This window comes from Neoarius graeffei, chromosome 12 (assembly GCF_027579695.1).
Source record: "Neoarius graeffei isolate fNeoGra1 chromosome 12, fNeoGra1.pri, whole genome shotgun sequence".
NCBI classification, from domain to species: domain Eukaryota; kingdom Metazoa; phylum Chordata; class Actinopteri; order Siluriformes; family Ariidae; genus Neoarius; species Neoarius graeffei.
The window spans coordinates 65,972,521-65,988,919 of NC_083580.1; the positions used below are offsets into that span (position 1 = coordinate 65,972,521).

Sequence of the window (16,399 nt, forward strand, 5' to 3'; positions counted from 1 at the left end):
GAGCTTACCGGATATTAAATGAGCTCTTGAGACCTATGGGATCAAATCAGCCTGACTGTACACTTCACTAAAGCTTACATTTCAATAAATATATGGTGTAAGTTGTAATAGAAATAGTTGTAATAATGTGTAAAGGTTGGAGATAGTTGATGATCTTGGGCCACACTGGACACTAAAGAACATGAATTACAAAGGAAGGAAGTTGGTCTTATATTAGGGCAGCAGAACACTAGCATAAATGGAAGACAACAGAACATCTCAGAACCCCCACAGTAATTGATGGCATTTGCTGGCTTATTTGTGTAGCTCCGCCCTGCAGCACCTGGTGATGATTTAAAGCTCTTTCAAACTACGAGGCCTACTATGTGGCAAAGTCAACATGACAACTCCCATTGAGACCCTTCTTCAAAGTCCTTTGGACTCAAGGTCCAACTCATTACTTTGTTACTATTATGCATTTACTGTTATGAATGTGCTTTTCTTAGTTTTTGTTTTTTTTGTATTTTAGGGGTTTGTCTTTTCCCCAATGTCCCAGCCCTGAATTACAGCAAGACATGAAGCTCCGGCTGCCTCTTCCTCCTGGTAGCCCAGAGCCTTGGCTGCTCCCAGGCTGTAGCTCGGTATATGACAGCCTGGTTAGGTAAGAAACAGCAAAGACTGAAGTAACATCATCAAATCTCTATTATTTCAGCTGAAATTTGGTGGCTTGTGACTTAAGTTTTAGTATTAGTTTGTTTTTGTCACTGTTTTCTTTCTGTAGTTCCAAGACACCTCCTTCACCTGTGAGTGGAAATCATAATTCCTCGCACAAACCTCGCAGGTCTCGTCTTATGCTCTGGAGTTACGTTTATTATGAAGTCCAAATTCATGCAAACTTGCTGTATTTGTATTTTAACTTTTTTTTTTTTTTTTCTGACTCTAATTAGATCCTCTATTCTTGAGAGGTGCATCCTGAAGATTTCTACAGCTAATGTTGCTGTTGGGACAGATGATCTAGATGAGCTCAAGAGGTTCGGTGCATGTTTTGTACAGTGTGTTGGTATGATCAGTAATGAAAGAATATCTGATCAAGAAGTACTACCATCATTTTTCCTAGATCCCCAACAAGGCTCCGGTGGCGTTCTCACAGTGTGGACCCGACGTTTTTTGAGACTAATGAGTCTGTGTTAAAGAGAAGACAAAAGCAGATTCAGTATGGGAAGAACACTTGTGGTTACCAGAACTATGTGAAGCAAGTGCCAAAGTAGGAATGACTTTTTTTTTTATTTTTTTTATTTTTATAAATTCATCTCTATATATTGGTTTTAGCCAATAATGCATACACATGAGAAACTTGAAGTATGTCTGAAGGTGTAACATATATTTCCCCCCCCCCCAAAAAAAGTGTACATACAGCAGGGTCCAAAAGTCTGAGATTGTGTTTTTTTTTTATTTTTTTAAATGATGAAAATAATGGTGTCCCCCCCCCCCCCCCCCCCCAGTTATTTTTTATTTTAATAAGGAGAATAAGTGTTCAGTATCTTTTTAACTCCTTTGTAGAGAAGGTCAGGTTCTTTGAGCCTTGAAGTGGGTGTTCTGAGAACACTGACCAATCTGATATAGCCATGGATGACCAGGTTTTAGACAAACTTATCAGTGACTGCTTGAATGCACAGAGTTAATAAAATGACCGGGGGCCCTAACCAAATACTTGATGTAAATATTTGATTCTACTTTTTACTCGTTATTACTGACTTGCATTTTGCATTGACTTAATGTAAACAAGTCCTAGTGGTCTCAGACTTTTGAACATGTGCCTGCGTGCTGCCTTTTTTTTTATTTTTTTTTAAATAAACCTTGCATAGCCTGACACACTCCTCCTCTTCCAAAAAAAAAAACCTCGCACTCTAATATTCTGTTGGGCTGCCTCTACCTTTTGACTATGGCATGCATTTGCCTTGGCCTTGTTTCAACGACCTTATAAAACGTTTATTTCTATTCAGAGTTGCATTAATTTTTCGAGGTGACTATGGTCAAACCACTCAAGTTTTGATTTGTGCGTCCACCGTTTGCCCCCCCCAGAAAAAAAAAAAACAAAATTGCCGAAGCGTTTGTGCTCTGAACAGTCAGTCAAGACCTTTTTTGAAATTTCACCACTATCTCTTTCAGGTTTTAATAATATATTGGACTGTTCTTAACCCAATTCCAGAAATCTCCTTGGTTTCCTTGAGGCAGGCCAATAACTTGACCATTCTAAAATGCTGTAACGTGTCCTGTGACCGCGGGATGCTTTTTCCTACATGGTGACTCAAGAAATGAGAAGCTACTCATTGCATCAATTAGGGCTTAGTGAGACGGCCTTTTGATTTCATAAAACCAGTGAGCTTCAGTTCCCTCTGAAACTTGGTAATTGTGGTGTATGCTATTTCTGTAATATCTTTCAAAATATCAGGCCATTCTGTGGTGGAAAGTTTATTTAATTTGAGGGGGTTCCCTAGCAAATGTGCATGAAATTGCTCTCTTTGTACAGTCGGAGGAAGTCTGCGTGCACATGTGCAGGTTTACCGCCTTTTGGCTTTTACAGCAGCTGGCATCCAGTGTTGCATTACTGCCATCTACAGGTTTACCATGATTGTGCACTGATGGTTGTATCATTGTTGCCCCTTTTCCACCAAAGCAGTTCCAGGGCTGGTTCGGGGCCAGTGCTTAGTTTGGAACCGGGTTTTCTGTTTCCACTGACAAAGAACTGGCTCTGGGGCCAGAAAAACCGGTTCCAGGCTAGCACCAACTCTCTGCTGGGCCAGAGGAAAGAACCGCTTACGTCAGCGGGGGGGGTGGAGTTGTTAAGACCAACAACAATAAGACCATGAAAGATTGCCATTTTTAAGCGACGAGAAGCAGCAGCTGTACAAATGCGAAGTCATCCATTATTATTGCTGCTGCTGCTTCCGGGTTTTTGCTTCGATATTCGTGCCAAGGTTTATGTAAACGTAGCAATGTAACTGACGTATACAGCAGTGTAATGATGTGTCTTCCGTTCGCACCGCAAGCTATGGAAAAGCAAACTGGTTCTCAGCTGGCTCGCAAGTTGAACGAGTTGTGAACCAGCACTGGCCCCGAACCAGCCCTGGAACTGATTTGGTGGAAAAGGGGTATGTGTCATTAAACGAACAGCTGATCACACTGAGGTGCTCGCTGACAGCAATATTTTCAGTTTGGTCTGGAGTTTCCTTCAACATAACTTTTCTTCTTGCTTTATTGGTGTACAGTACTTGGGTTTTCATGTTTCATTTGCACAAGTGGGGAAAGCCCACCATGTGATGCGGGATGTAGTATCTTGAATTGGGTTATAGTGAAGCAGGAAAAAAATGGTGGCACATTTAGGGCCACATGGCCTGAAATTCATTAATTGCTTTTATTAAAAACAACCTTGAAGTCTGCAATTCGAATTCAGTAGCTTTTGGTCCACTAAACAATTTTCCCCAATTATTTATGACCTACACTTAAAATCTGAAAGGCAGTCTACATTTAAAAGAACTGTTGCTGAAGTGTATTATTCCCTGCAGTAGTTATCCAATCCAGTGTTTTAACAATTGCTTTATGAAGAGCTTTTTCGAGTTATGGAAGTTGTACATATGGAGTTTTTTTTATATATATATATATATATATATATATATATATATATATATATATATATATATATATATATATATATATATATTATATAAAAAAAAAACAAGCATCCACTAGAAATTAAATATGGGTAGGTCATGGAGTTGGGATTTAAGGTACAAAAATGAAGCACTTGCCTCAATATATGGATTTTATTGTAGACTGAGGTTATCGATGTGATCTTCACATCCTCACACTATACTTTCAGGTGTTTTCGCATCCCTGGGTTCCACCCGTCCACTCCCAACAAATATCGCAAGTATAGCCGAAGATCTTGGGATATGCAAGTCAGACTTTGGAGGAGAGCGCTGCATGCATGGGACCCACCATCAACTTCTCAAGGAAGTGAAGGAAACGATCCAGTTGATCAACTGTATGTATGTTTTACATTTGAGGGCTTATATGAAATGTTGACGTTTTGTACTTTTCCATCCAGTGTGAGGATTATATCTGGTGAACTTTCCTTCCAAATTACAAACTAAACAGTGACTTCTGGGTTCTTCCTGGTATCAAAAACCTATGGAACACCCATAAACCTGCTTGTTAATGGAAATATCCACTCTGTTATGTGGCAGCAGCATGTAATTAACTGAGATGAGATCTCTGTGACTTGGTTGTTGGTGCCAGGCATGTTTGCTGAGCTCCTGGGATTTTTCACTCAACAGTCTCAAGTGGGGGAGAGGAAGGAAGTCACATGGTCTTTTTCTAATGTTCTGCTATTCAGTCATGGTGAGCTTGTGCCCATTGTCACCTCAGATTCCTATTCTTGGCTGGTGAACGTTGAGCCTGAAATGGTCATTCTTGTAGGCTATTTACCTTAAAGTCCAACATGTTGTACAATTCTGAGATGCGTTTCTGTAAACTTGTCAGCTTCAAGTTCAAGTTGATTTATTTGTCCCCAAAGGGGAAATTAATTTGTAGCAGGTATTTAAAAACACAAACCCAACAAACAACCAGATAACACAAAAACAGGGACACAGGTAGGCACGTAGACATAAGTGCAGGAGGAAGCATCATTTGTGCAAATTCAACGTTTATGGCTGTGCAAACAAATGAGCATTTGTACCTATCGGTCCTATGGGTGGGAACTCTAAATCTTCTGCCTGAGGGCAGAAGTTCAAACTCCCCATAGAGAGGATGATCAACACAGTCTGATTGAAAGTGCCTTCCTGAAAACATGGCGATTTAAACAGTTCACAAAGCTTGGCCATTCTTCTGATTGCGCATGCGCTCTCAAAACAAGGTGTTTCTACCTGCAGAACTGCTGCTGCTGAGTGAATGTTGTAACGATCCAAGATTAGGGACTTCTGAAATGCTCATCCCATCTGGCACAAACAACCATGCTATGGATATTCGAGATCTGTAGTATAGGTGCTATGAATAGCGTACACATCAGTTGCAGTTGTGTACATAACTGCATATGGATTCTTAGTCTGCCCCCCCAAAAAAACACCCACAAAACTTGCATTTGCTTTTAGGCAGGGGTTGCTTGAGCAAATGAACGCTGACCTGGAGGAAGAAGGAAGGGGAGAACAGGCAAGGAAGTTGGAGACATCTGACCCCAATGTTTCTGTATTTACTCAACCCACGGAGGGTTCAACAAATGGGTTCTTCAACCCTCTTGTCCCTCATGTGAGTGGAACAAGATATTTTGGCCTTTATTTTGAGCATTTTTTTTTTTTTAAATATCCATTTTTTTTTTTCTCCCTCCTTCCTGTGTAGGCTGAACTAACAAGCCAGCAAGGCCAGTCTTCTGGATTGGAGTATTCCTTTAACAGTCACCTATCTTCTGAGGACAATGTAATGGGATGGCTGAGGTTTCTCTTGGAGACTGACAACACATGCAGTGAAGCTGCTCTGCAGAATGAACAGCCAATATGGCGATTTTACTGACTTGGCATGATTTTCTACAGGCCATTGTTTTCCAGGGATGAGTGTAACTTTGCTTGTCTAGTTTAAGATGTCGCATGCATGGAGCACATTGGTGGTAGTTAACCTCAAACGGTATCTTCATAACATGGCTTCAATGTCATGTTAATGACATCCACAGCATGTTTTCACCTTGTTCCTCTTAAGTTCTAATTTCTTTTTCTGTCACTAACTGCATTTTTCACTTGCTCACGCTTTAAAGCCCCCCCTCCCTGAAAGCACTGTTTTGCTGTTCATGGCTTGCAAACTTTACATCCAGTCCCTTGGTTTCTACTTTTGCCTTTGACTTGGTTGCTGGTATTTTTGTGTTCTCTTTGTACCTTGCATGCTTTGTACAACTTTAAAGTAGTGGAAAACAAAACCAATAAAGATGTATTTAATGTTTGTCCTTGTCATTTAATGAATATAACCATGGCACCAGGAGTACCCAACCCACAACTTGCAAACAAATTTTTAAAGAGCACCTGGACGTGCAAGTATTTTTGCATCTAGTTAATATTTCACTTTGCCAAACTTGCAACTTGGTTTTACAATCTCAGAAAAAGGGTTTCCCAAGGGTTCTTGGGAGACTTTAGGCTATTGGCTTTCAAGAATTGTTTTATTTGGACCCATTTCTGATGGGTCAACACTCGAACCTGTATGAGTTTCCCCACTGACTGATACAATTCTAGAGTTATTTTTCTATAAGCATGTGCTCTATTCCTGTTGGGATTTCAAGGTTATTAAAATTGGAATGAAATTAATGTAAAATCTCAGGTGCAGTGTAGACTAACTTTTCAGGTTGGTCAATACTTAGCCACATGTTTCAAAAGAATGGGCAAAAATTAATATGAAAGAAGCATTAAAGTTTGCAAGGGCTTGTGGGGTGTCTTTTTTTTTTTTTTTTTTTTTTTTTTTTTTTAAATATACTCACTTAGCAAATGGTACACATGGACAGTGCGCATGTCTCCAGCTTGCCTGCACCCCTGTAGAACAGGATAAAGCGGCTAGAGATAACGTCTGGTGAAAACTCACACAAGAAAAGGCTGGAAAATTTAGTGACCTATGCTTTGTGGTTGGTGATGCTTTAGGCAGGCTGGTCATGCAGAACACCCAACCTCTGCTTTTGGACCAACGTTTAAACAAATAGGCTTGTTCCACAGGTCTGTAGAGTCTTTGGGACCACTCTCTTGGTTGCCCAGTCATGGCTGGCTCTATGGGCTCCTGTCAGTATTGATGGCTTTGGGAATTCCATGAAGTACCTAGATATTTTGTTTGAAAGTCACTGCTTGTCAGGTCAACATGGAAATGGGTGCAAAAACAAGTATTTTGTAGTGAACTGAACCATATTGAAACCTGGCTGTGGCAGTACACATCTGTAAACCTAAGAACATGAGCACGTCAGCTTCTGTATTAATTTGTTCAACATTTACCTTGAAAACCTCCTCTTGCCTGGCAGCTCCATCTTCAGCATCCTTCTCCCAATATACTCAGCATGCCTCTTGCTTTGTTTCCAACCTGGTCTGTCCCTTTTAATATACTTTGTTCCAAATCCTGTCCGTCTTTGTCACTCCCAGTGCAAATCTTTGCATCTTTGACTCTGTTGCCTTCAGCTCCACCTCCTGTCTTTAATGCTATAATTACTTGTCATAATAGTGACTTTTTCATAATTGGAACATTTCAAAATTACTTCTCATTTTTGAGGCAGCAAGTCATTATGAGTAACTTTCTCATATTTTATGAAATACATGTTATTTACAGTACCAGCTGGGAGGTCCGTATGGTGAAATATCATGACTGAGGTCTTGAAAGTACTGTCCGAGGTCAGTATTCAAGGCTGAGGTCATGGTATTTCACCATATGGACCGACCTTAAGTTGGTAAATATATTTTCTTTACCAAATTCTAACAGAAAATGAGAGCGCTCGAAAGGGAAAACTGAGCTGAGGCAAGCTGCCATTTTGAATCCTCATTCACAGCTGTAATGCAAATGGCTTCCTCCTCGGTATACAAGTGCACTTCCATGGCAGGAAAAAAAAACTACATTTTGCCGCCTATGTAGTCCCCTATTTACAACCCCGATTCCAAAAAAGTTGGGACAAATACAAATTGTAAATAAAAACGGAATGCAATAATTTACAAATCTCAAAAACTGATATTGTATTCATGATAGAACATAGACAACATATCAAATGTCGAAAGTGAGACATTTTGAAATTTCATGCCAAATATTGGTTCATTTGAAATTTCATGACCGCAACACATCTCAAAAAAGTTGGGACAGGGACAATAATGCCGCTTTTCCGCTACCAACGCGGCTGAGTCGGGCTGAGCCGTGCCGTGCTGAGTTGGGCTGAGTGGGGCTGTTGGAGTTGCATTTCGACTACAACCGCGCTGAACCGTGCTGGCTGGAAGTGGGTGGACACATTGGGTAGAGTTAGCGAAAGTGGATGGACGTCACGTGATGTCGTTAGGCGGTACAAACAGTGTCATCAGTGATCTTTTAAGCGGTAGTCTCACGACCCAGATAGTAAACAATAAACATGGAGTCGTTAGTGTTGCTGGTCTTGGTGCTGTGGCTTGTTGTCACCGACAACGCCAACAGATACTGGCAAGAGCGTATAGATGAGGCGACGCGCATAAGGCTTCAGAAATTCTCATAATTCGTAATTCTTCTTCTTCCGGGTTTACGGTGTTTACAGATCCCAGCGTGCTCGCGGGGCGTGTGTGGGCATGTGAGGACACTCCTCCTCACCAATCAGTGCACAGGGGAGTGTCTCCTCACGCCCCTAGCCCCACTTGGCTCGGTTTGGCTCGCTTCAGCCCCACTCCAAAACCGTGCAAGTTTTGGGGGCTAAGCAGGGCTGGAGCGAGCTGAGTCGTGCTGCTCTAAGGTAGTCGAAATGCGAGCCGTGTCGGGCTGAAGTGAGCTGAAGTGAGCTGAAAAAGGGTAGTGGAAAAGGGCCATAAGAGGCTGGAAAAGTTAAAGGTACAAAAAAGGAACAGCTGGAGGACCAAATTGCAACTCATTAGGTCAATTGGCAATAGGTCATTAACATGACTGGGTATAAAAAGAGCATCTTGGAGTGGCAGCGGCTCTCAGAAGTAAAGATGGGAAGTGGATCACCAATCCCCCTAATTCTGCGCCGACAAATAGTGGAGCAATATCAGAAAGGAGTTCGACAGTGTAAAATTGCAAAGAGTTTGAACATATCATCATCTACAGTGCATAATATCATCAAAAGATTCAGAGAATCTGGAAGAATCTCTGTGTGTAAGGGTCAAGGCCAGAAAACCATACTGGGTGCCCGTGATCTTCGGGCTCTTAGACGGCACTGCATCACATACAGGCATGCTTCTGTATTGGAAATCACAAAATGGGCTCAGGAATATTTCCAGAGAACATTATCTGTGAACACAATTCACCGTGCCATCTGCCGTTGCCAGCTAAAACTCTATAGTTCAAAGAAGAAGCCGTATCTAAATATCATCCAGAAGCACAGGCGTCTTCTCTGGGCCAAGGCTCATTTAAAATGGACTGTGGCAAAGTGGAAAACTGTTCTGTGGTCAGACGAATCAAAATGTGAAGTTCTTTATGGAAATCAGGGACGCCGTGTCATTCGGACTAAAGAGGAGAAGGATGATCCAAGTTGTTATCAGCGCTCAGTTCAGAAGCCTGCATCTCTGATGGTATGGGGTTGCATTAGTGCATGTGGCATGGGCAGCTTACACATCTGGAAAGACACCATCAATGCTGAAAGGTATATCCAGGTTCTAGAGCAACATATGCTCCCATCCAGACGACGTCTCTTTCAGGGAAGACCTTGCATTTTCCAACATGACAATGCCAAACCACATACTGCATCAATTACAGCATCATGGCTGCGTAGAAGAAGGGTCCGGGTACTGAACTGGCCAGCCTGCAGTCCAGATCTTTCACCCATAGAAAACATTTGGCGCATCATAAAACGGAAGATACGACAAAAAAGACCTAAGACAGTTGAACAACTAGAATCCTACATTAGACAAGAATGGGTTAACATTCCTATCCCTAAACTTGAGCAACTTGTCTCCTCAGTCCCCAGACGTTTACAGACTGTTGTAAAGAGAAAAGGGGATGTCTCACAGTGGTAAACATGGCCTTGTCCCAACTTTTTTGAGATGTGTTGTTGTCATGAAATTTAAAATCACCTAATTTTTCTCTTTAAATGATACATTTTCTCAGTTTAAACATTTGATATGTCATCTATGTTCTATTCTGAATAAAATATGGAATTTTGAAACTTTCACATCATTGCATTCCGTTTTTATTTACAATTTGTACTTTGTCCCAACTTTTTTGGAATCGGGGTTGTATACAAAATTGAGTCATTCAGGATTCAGCCATGTTTTTGCTCGGCGTTAGCAACAGTTACAGGTTTTAGCTTTCTCCTAAAATGTTTTCTTTTATTTCTTCTTCCTAAGGGGATTAAAACTTGCTTTCGCTGTGAAGACTGTCGTTATCGCTATCCATGCTGTAAAATTAATGCTATTCTCCTGAGAAATGCTGGCAAAAATTTATAAGATTTTTGATAATCTTATAAATCTAATAAAAAAAGATAAATATTGACAAAAAATGTTACTATGTTTGTTGTTGCTGTGAACGAGCGAGTCGCCAGAGGTCCATAACCAGGGTTTGTATCGTAGGATACAGACCCGCTCGCCAGCCAATCAGAGTGCAGGATTTGATGGAAACTGGACCGCAAAAAAAAGAGTCATTATGAGATTGAAAATCATAAGATACTGATAAGCTCATAAGAGCTCATGATTGAGTCATAATTATGAGAATGATCTCATTATGAGATTGAAAATTATAACATCTCACATTGAGATAGAAAGTCATAACCATGAGAGAATTATCTCATTGAAATTGAAAATCATAACCTCACAATTTTGAGATAGAAAGCTATAATTGCGAGAGCATGATGTCATGAGATTGAAAATAATAACATCTCAGAATTTTGAGATAGAAAGTCATAATCATGAGAGAATTCTCATTATGAGATTGAAAATCACAACCTCACAATTTTGAGATAGAAAGTCATAATCATGAGAGAATTCTCATTATGAGATTGAAAATCTCACAATTTCTCAATTTTGAGATAGAAAGCCATAATTGCGAGAGCATTATCTCATGAGATTGAAAATAATAACATCTCACAATTTTGAGATAAAAAGTCATAATCATGAGAAAATTCTCATTATGAGATTGAAAATCACAACCTCACAATTTTGAGATTGAAAGCTATAATCATGAGAAAATTATCTAATTGAGATTGAAAATCATCACCTCACAATTTTGAGATAGAAAGTCATAATCATGAGATAATTATCTCATTATGAGATTGAAAATCACAACCTCACAATTTTGAGATAGAAAGTCATAATCATGAGATAATTATCTCATTATGAGATTGAAAATAATAACATCTCACAATTTTGAGATAGAAAGTCATAATTGCAAGATCATTATCTCATTATGAGATTGAAAATCATAACATTTCACAATTTTGAGATAGAAAGTCATAATCATGAGAGAATTCTCATTATGAGATTGAAAATCATAACATTTCACAATTTTGAGATAGAAAGTCATAATCATGAGAGCATTATCTCATTATGAGATTGAAAATAATCTCATCTCATCTCATTATCTCTAGCCGCTTTATCCTTCTACAGGGTCGCAGGCAAGCTGGAGCCTATCCCAGCTGACTACGGGCGAAAGGCAGGGTACACCCTGGACAAGTCGCCAGGTCATCACAGGGCTGACACATAGACACAGACAACCATTCACACTCACACCTACGGTCAATTTAGAGTCACCAGTTAACCTAACCTGCATGTCTTTGGACTGTGGGGGAAACCGGAGCACCCAGAGGAAACCCACGCGCACACGGGGAGAACATGCAAACTCCGCACAGAAAGGCCCTCGCCGGCCCCGGGGCTCGAACCCAGGACCTTCTTGCTGTGAGGCGACAGCGCTAACCACTACACCACCGTGCCGCCCCATTGAAAATCATAACATTTCACAATTTTGAGATAGAAAGTCATAATCATGAGAGAATTATCTCATTATGAGATTGAAAATAATAACATCTCACAATTTTGAGATAGAAAGTCATAATTGCGAGAGAATTATCTCATTATGAGATTGAAAATCATAACATTTCACAATTTTGAGATAGAAAGTCATAATCATGAGATAATTATCTCATTATGAGATTGAAAATCACAACCTCACAATTTTGAGATAGAAAGTCATAATCATGAGAAAATTCTCATTATGAGATTGAAAATCACAACCTCACAATTTTGAGATAGAAAGTCATAATCATGAGAGAATTCTCATTATGAGATTGAAAATCATAACATTTCACAATTTTGAGATAGAAAGTCATAATCATGAGAGAATTCTCATTATGAGATTGAAAATAATAACATCTCACAATTTTGAGATAGAAAGTCATAATCATGAGAGAATTCTCATTATGAGATTGAAAATCATAACATCTCACAATTTTGAGATAGAAAGTCATAATCATGAGAGAATTATCTCATTATGAGATTGAAAATCACAACCTCACAATTTTGAGATAGAAAGTCATAATCATGAGAGAATTATCTCATTATGAGATTGAAAATCACAACCTCACAATTTTGAGATAGAAAGTCATAATCATGAGAGAATTATCTCATTATGAGATTGAAAATCATAACATTTCACAATTTTGAGATAGAAAGTCATAATCATGAGAGAATTATCTCATTATGAGATTGAAAATAATAACATCTCACAATTTTGATATAGAAAGCCATAATCATGAGAGAATTTTCATTATGAGATTGAAAATCACAACCCCACAATTTTGAGATAGAAAGTCATAATCATGAGAAAATTCTCATTGAGATTGAAAATCACAGCCTCACAATTTTGAGATAGAAATTATAATCATGAGAGAATCATCTCATTGAGATTGGAAATCATAACATCTCACAATTTTGAGATAGAAAGTCATAAGCATGAGAGAATTATCTCATTATGAGATTGAAAATCACAACCTCACAATTTTGAGATAGAAAGTCATAATCATGAGAGAATTATCTCATTATGAGATTGAAAATCATAACATTTCACAATTTTGAGATAGAAAGTCATAATCATGAGAGAATTATCTCATTATGAGATTGAAAATAATAACATCTCACAATTTTGATATAGAAAGCCATAATCATGAGAGAATTTTCATTATGAGATTGAAAATCACAACCCCACAATTTTGAGATAGAAAGTCATAATCATGAGAAAATTCTCATTGAGATTGAAAATCACAGCCTCACAATTTTGAGATAGAAATTATAATCATGAGAGAATTATCTCATTGAGATTGGAAATCATAACATCTCACAATTTTGAGATAGAAAGTCATAATCATGAGAGAATTCTCATTATGAGATTGAAAATCATAACATTTCACAATTTTGAGATAGAAAGTCAATCATGAGAGAATTCTCATTATGAGATTGAAAATCATAACATTTCACAATTTTGAGATAGAAAGTCATAATCATGAGAGAATTATCTCATTATGAGATTGAAAATCACAACCCCACAATTTTGAGATAGAAAGTCATAATCATGAGAAAATTCTCATTGAGATTGAAAATCACAACCTCACAATTTTGAGATAGAAGTTATAATCATGAGAGAATTATCTCATTGAGATTGGAAATCATAACATCTCACAATTTTGAGATAGAAAGTCATAATCATGAGAAAATTCTCATTGAGATTGAAAATCACAACCTCACAATTTTGATATAGAAAGCCATAATTGCGAGAGCATGATATCATGAGATTGAAAATAATAACATCTCAGAATGTTGAGATAGAAAGTCATAATCATGAGAGAATTATCTCATTATGAGATTTAAAATCATAACATCTCACCATTTTGAGATAGAAAGCCATAATTGCGAGAGCATTATCTCATGAGATTGAAAATAATAACATCTCACAATTTTGAGATAAAAAGTCATAATCATGAGAAAATTCTCATTGTGAGATTGAAAATCACAACCTCACAATTTTGAGATTGAAAGCTATAATCGTGAGAAAATTATCTAATTGAGATTGAAAATCATCACCTCACAATTTTGAGATAGAAAGTCATAATCATGAGAGAATTATCTCATTATGAGATTGAAAATCATAACATCTCACAATTTTGAGATAGAAAGTCATAATCATGAGATAATTATCTCATTATGAGATTGAAAATAATAACATCTCAGAATTTTGAGATAGAAATTCATAATCGTGAGACAATTCTCATTATGAGATTGAAAATAACATCTCACCATTTTGAGATAGAAAGTCATAATCATGAGATAATTATCTCATTATGAGATTGGAAATAATAACATCTCAGAATTTTGAGATAGAAAGTCATAATCGTGAGACAATTCTCATTATGAGATTGAAAATAATAACATCTCACCATTTTGAGACAGAAAGTCATAATCATGAGATAATTATCTCATTATGAGATTGAATATAATAACATCTCAGAATTTTGAGATAGAAAGTCATAATCGTGAGACAATTCTCATTATGAGATTGAAAATAATAACATCTCACCATTTTGAGATAGAAAGTCATAATCATGAGATAATTATCTCATTATGAGATTGAAAATAACATCTCAGAATTTTGAGATAGAAAGTCATAATCGTGAGACAATTCTCATTATGAGATTGAAAATAATAACATCTCACCATTTTGAGATAGAAAGTCATAATCATGAGATAATTATCTCATTATGAGATTGAAAATATTAACATCTCAGAATTTTGAGATAGAAATTCATAATCGTGAGACAATTCTCATTATGAGATTGAAAATAATAACATCTCACCATTTTGAGATAGAAAGTCATAATCATGAGATAATTATCTCATTATGAGATTGGAAATAATAACATCTCAGAATTTTGAGATAGAAATTCATAATCGTGAGACAATGCTCATTATGAGATTGAAAATAATAACATCTCACCTTTTTGAGATAGAAAGTCATGAGAAAATGACCTCGTTATTGAGATATGACGTCATTATTATGAGAGTTTAAGTTATAATCCTGAGAAACCTTTTCGCTGTGGTGGGAGAAGCTTCCTGTGTTTATTAGCAGCAGAAAGGGATGATATGCGCGAGCGCGCGTTCACGTTGAGTGGCCGCGCGCTCCAGCGGGGGCGAGGAGGAGGAGGAGGAGGCAGCAGCTCTCTCTCTCTGCGGATACACACTACCGAATCGGTCCAGCCGGTTCTGCCTGTTTTACTCGCAGTAACAAAACGGGCAGATGTCGAAATCCGTTTCGCAAATCTGTACAATCTTTCGGCCATTTCTCGCGAACCCTTCACGCTGTTCTAGCGGCTTGTTTGCATAAAGAACACGGCGGCGGCAGCAGCTCCTCACAATAGGTCTCCAGCGGTCCGCCATGGGTATCGGGTATCGTGGAGCTCGCGAGGCTGCTGTGTCTGAATTATTCGAGCTCATGTAAGCAATAATAGACCTGATTTGTGGACCGAACCTGGTGAAACATGCTGATCGGTGGCGAGGTAAGTCAGAGAAATGAAATCGTTTCTAACTCGGATGTTATTGTGGTTCAATCGGTTTCATACAGATGCATTAGAGGGGAAAACAAAACAAAACAAATTGTTCTTGCAGGTTGTAGTTGATGCTGTATTATCGTCATAACACTCCGAGTATGTATTTCCTGCGTTATTTGGGAAACACCTTTGCTTTGCTGGATGGCTGGACTGAGTCAGTGGGCCTGTGTGCTGCCTGCCTGTCTGCTGCTTTCTAGGCAGATAAACCCAATACCCATCCGTCCATCCCTTTCTTCTCCATCCGCCAGCTAAAATTACCTTCCTTTTACCTAGTGTGACATTTCCAGATTGCTATCTTGCCTAGCTAGTTGTTAGTATATGAGCAATAAACATAGCACACCTGTGTGTGTGTGTTGTGTATATAGTGCACTATAACGTTATATATTGGTCAGCCATATTTATTACCATCCTGATAGACAGTTGGCTGTGAATCCACGGTCTATTTATGCACACAGCCGTGTGACCGATATATCACACGGACCTGGATGGAAGGTTTTAGCTTACTATTGTTAGAATTTCGTCATGCTAATGTAGCATAAGCAAAAAAAAAAAAAATGTTTTCCTGTAATACCCATTTTAAGAGCACAAACCGGGACATGGCTTTGACTGCAGTATTGTTGCTAGCTAGCTAAATAACTAGCTATGCCTAGAGACTCATGGTGTGTGTGTGTGTGAGGGGGAAATCCAACAGCAAACACGTCTTTAAAGATGTTTAATGTCGTTTGAAATGACTCGGTGGTGTTTAATTGGACCGACAGACCGTGTTTTGGGTTTTTTTTTTTTTCAGCACCGTCTATCAAGATGACTGTTCAGGCAGGCTGCCATTTGACTGGGTTCTTTCTACACCTCCGTCACTTCCGGTTCATTAGCAGTTAATTATGGGTTTGTTTGTTTGAGTTGATTTGTGTGTTGTTTTTTTTTCCCACTTTAAAAAAAAAAATGATGAGCAAATTATTGAGGTATCAGTCAAGCAAGAAAGATTTCTGACCACCAAGTTCTTCAGCTCTAGGACCTGCTCTGTGTTTGGCTCTGTTCAGTCAAATTTCTTTTCAGTTTTGAAGCATATTTAATTTGAGATGAAATGATTTCAGAAGATGGGGGCGGCACGGTGGTGTAGTGGTTAGCGCTGTCGCCTCA

The 16,399-nt window shown here is 38.5% G+C and overlaps 2 protein-coding genes across 2 annotated transcripts in view; both read left to right on the top strand.

Moving 5' to 3' along the window:
- Positions 1-379: 379 nt before the first annotated feature.
- Positions 380-5,544, top strand: slbp2 (stem-loop binding protein 2). Its single transcript, XM_060934916.1, has 8 exons — positions 380-426; positions 509-640; positions 761-820; positions 927-1,010; positions 1,097-1,243; positions 3,860-4,024; positions 5,130-5,283; positions 5,374-5,544. Exons 1-8 carry the CDS (start codon positions 380-382, stop codon positions 5,542-5,544), a joined length of 960 nt encoding a protein of 319 aa, XP_060790899.1.
- A 9,309-nt stretch (positions 5,545-14,853) lies between these two features.
- fam53c (family with sequence similarity 53 member C) overlaps positions 14,854-16,399 on the top strand; it is a 40,893-nt gene continuing 39,347 nt past the window's right edge. The window contains exon 1 of the mRNA XM_060936260.1: positions 14,854-15,211. The gene's annotated coding sequence lies outside the window, so the exon portion shown is untranslated. The remainder of the gene's footprint in view (positions 15,212-16,399) is intronic.

Excerpts from the sequence above, each read along its gene's own strand:
- slbp2 (XM_060934916.1), top strand. The coding sequence starts at position 380 with ATGACAACTCCCATTGAGACCCTTCTTCAAAGTCCTTTGGACTCAAG. Across the intron at positions 427-508 it reads CAAAGTCCTTTGGACTCAAG|GGGTTTGTCTTTTCCCCAAT; the intron begins GTCCAACTCATT and ends TTTGTATTTTAG. Across the intron at positions 641-760 it reads GTATATGACAGCCTGGTTAG|TTCCAAGACACCTCCTTCAC; the intron begins GTAAGAAACAGC and ends TTCTTTCTGTAG.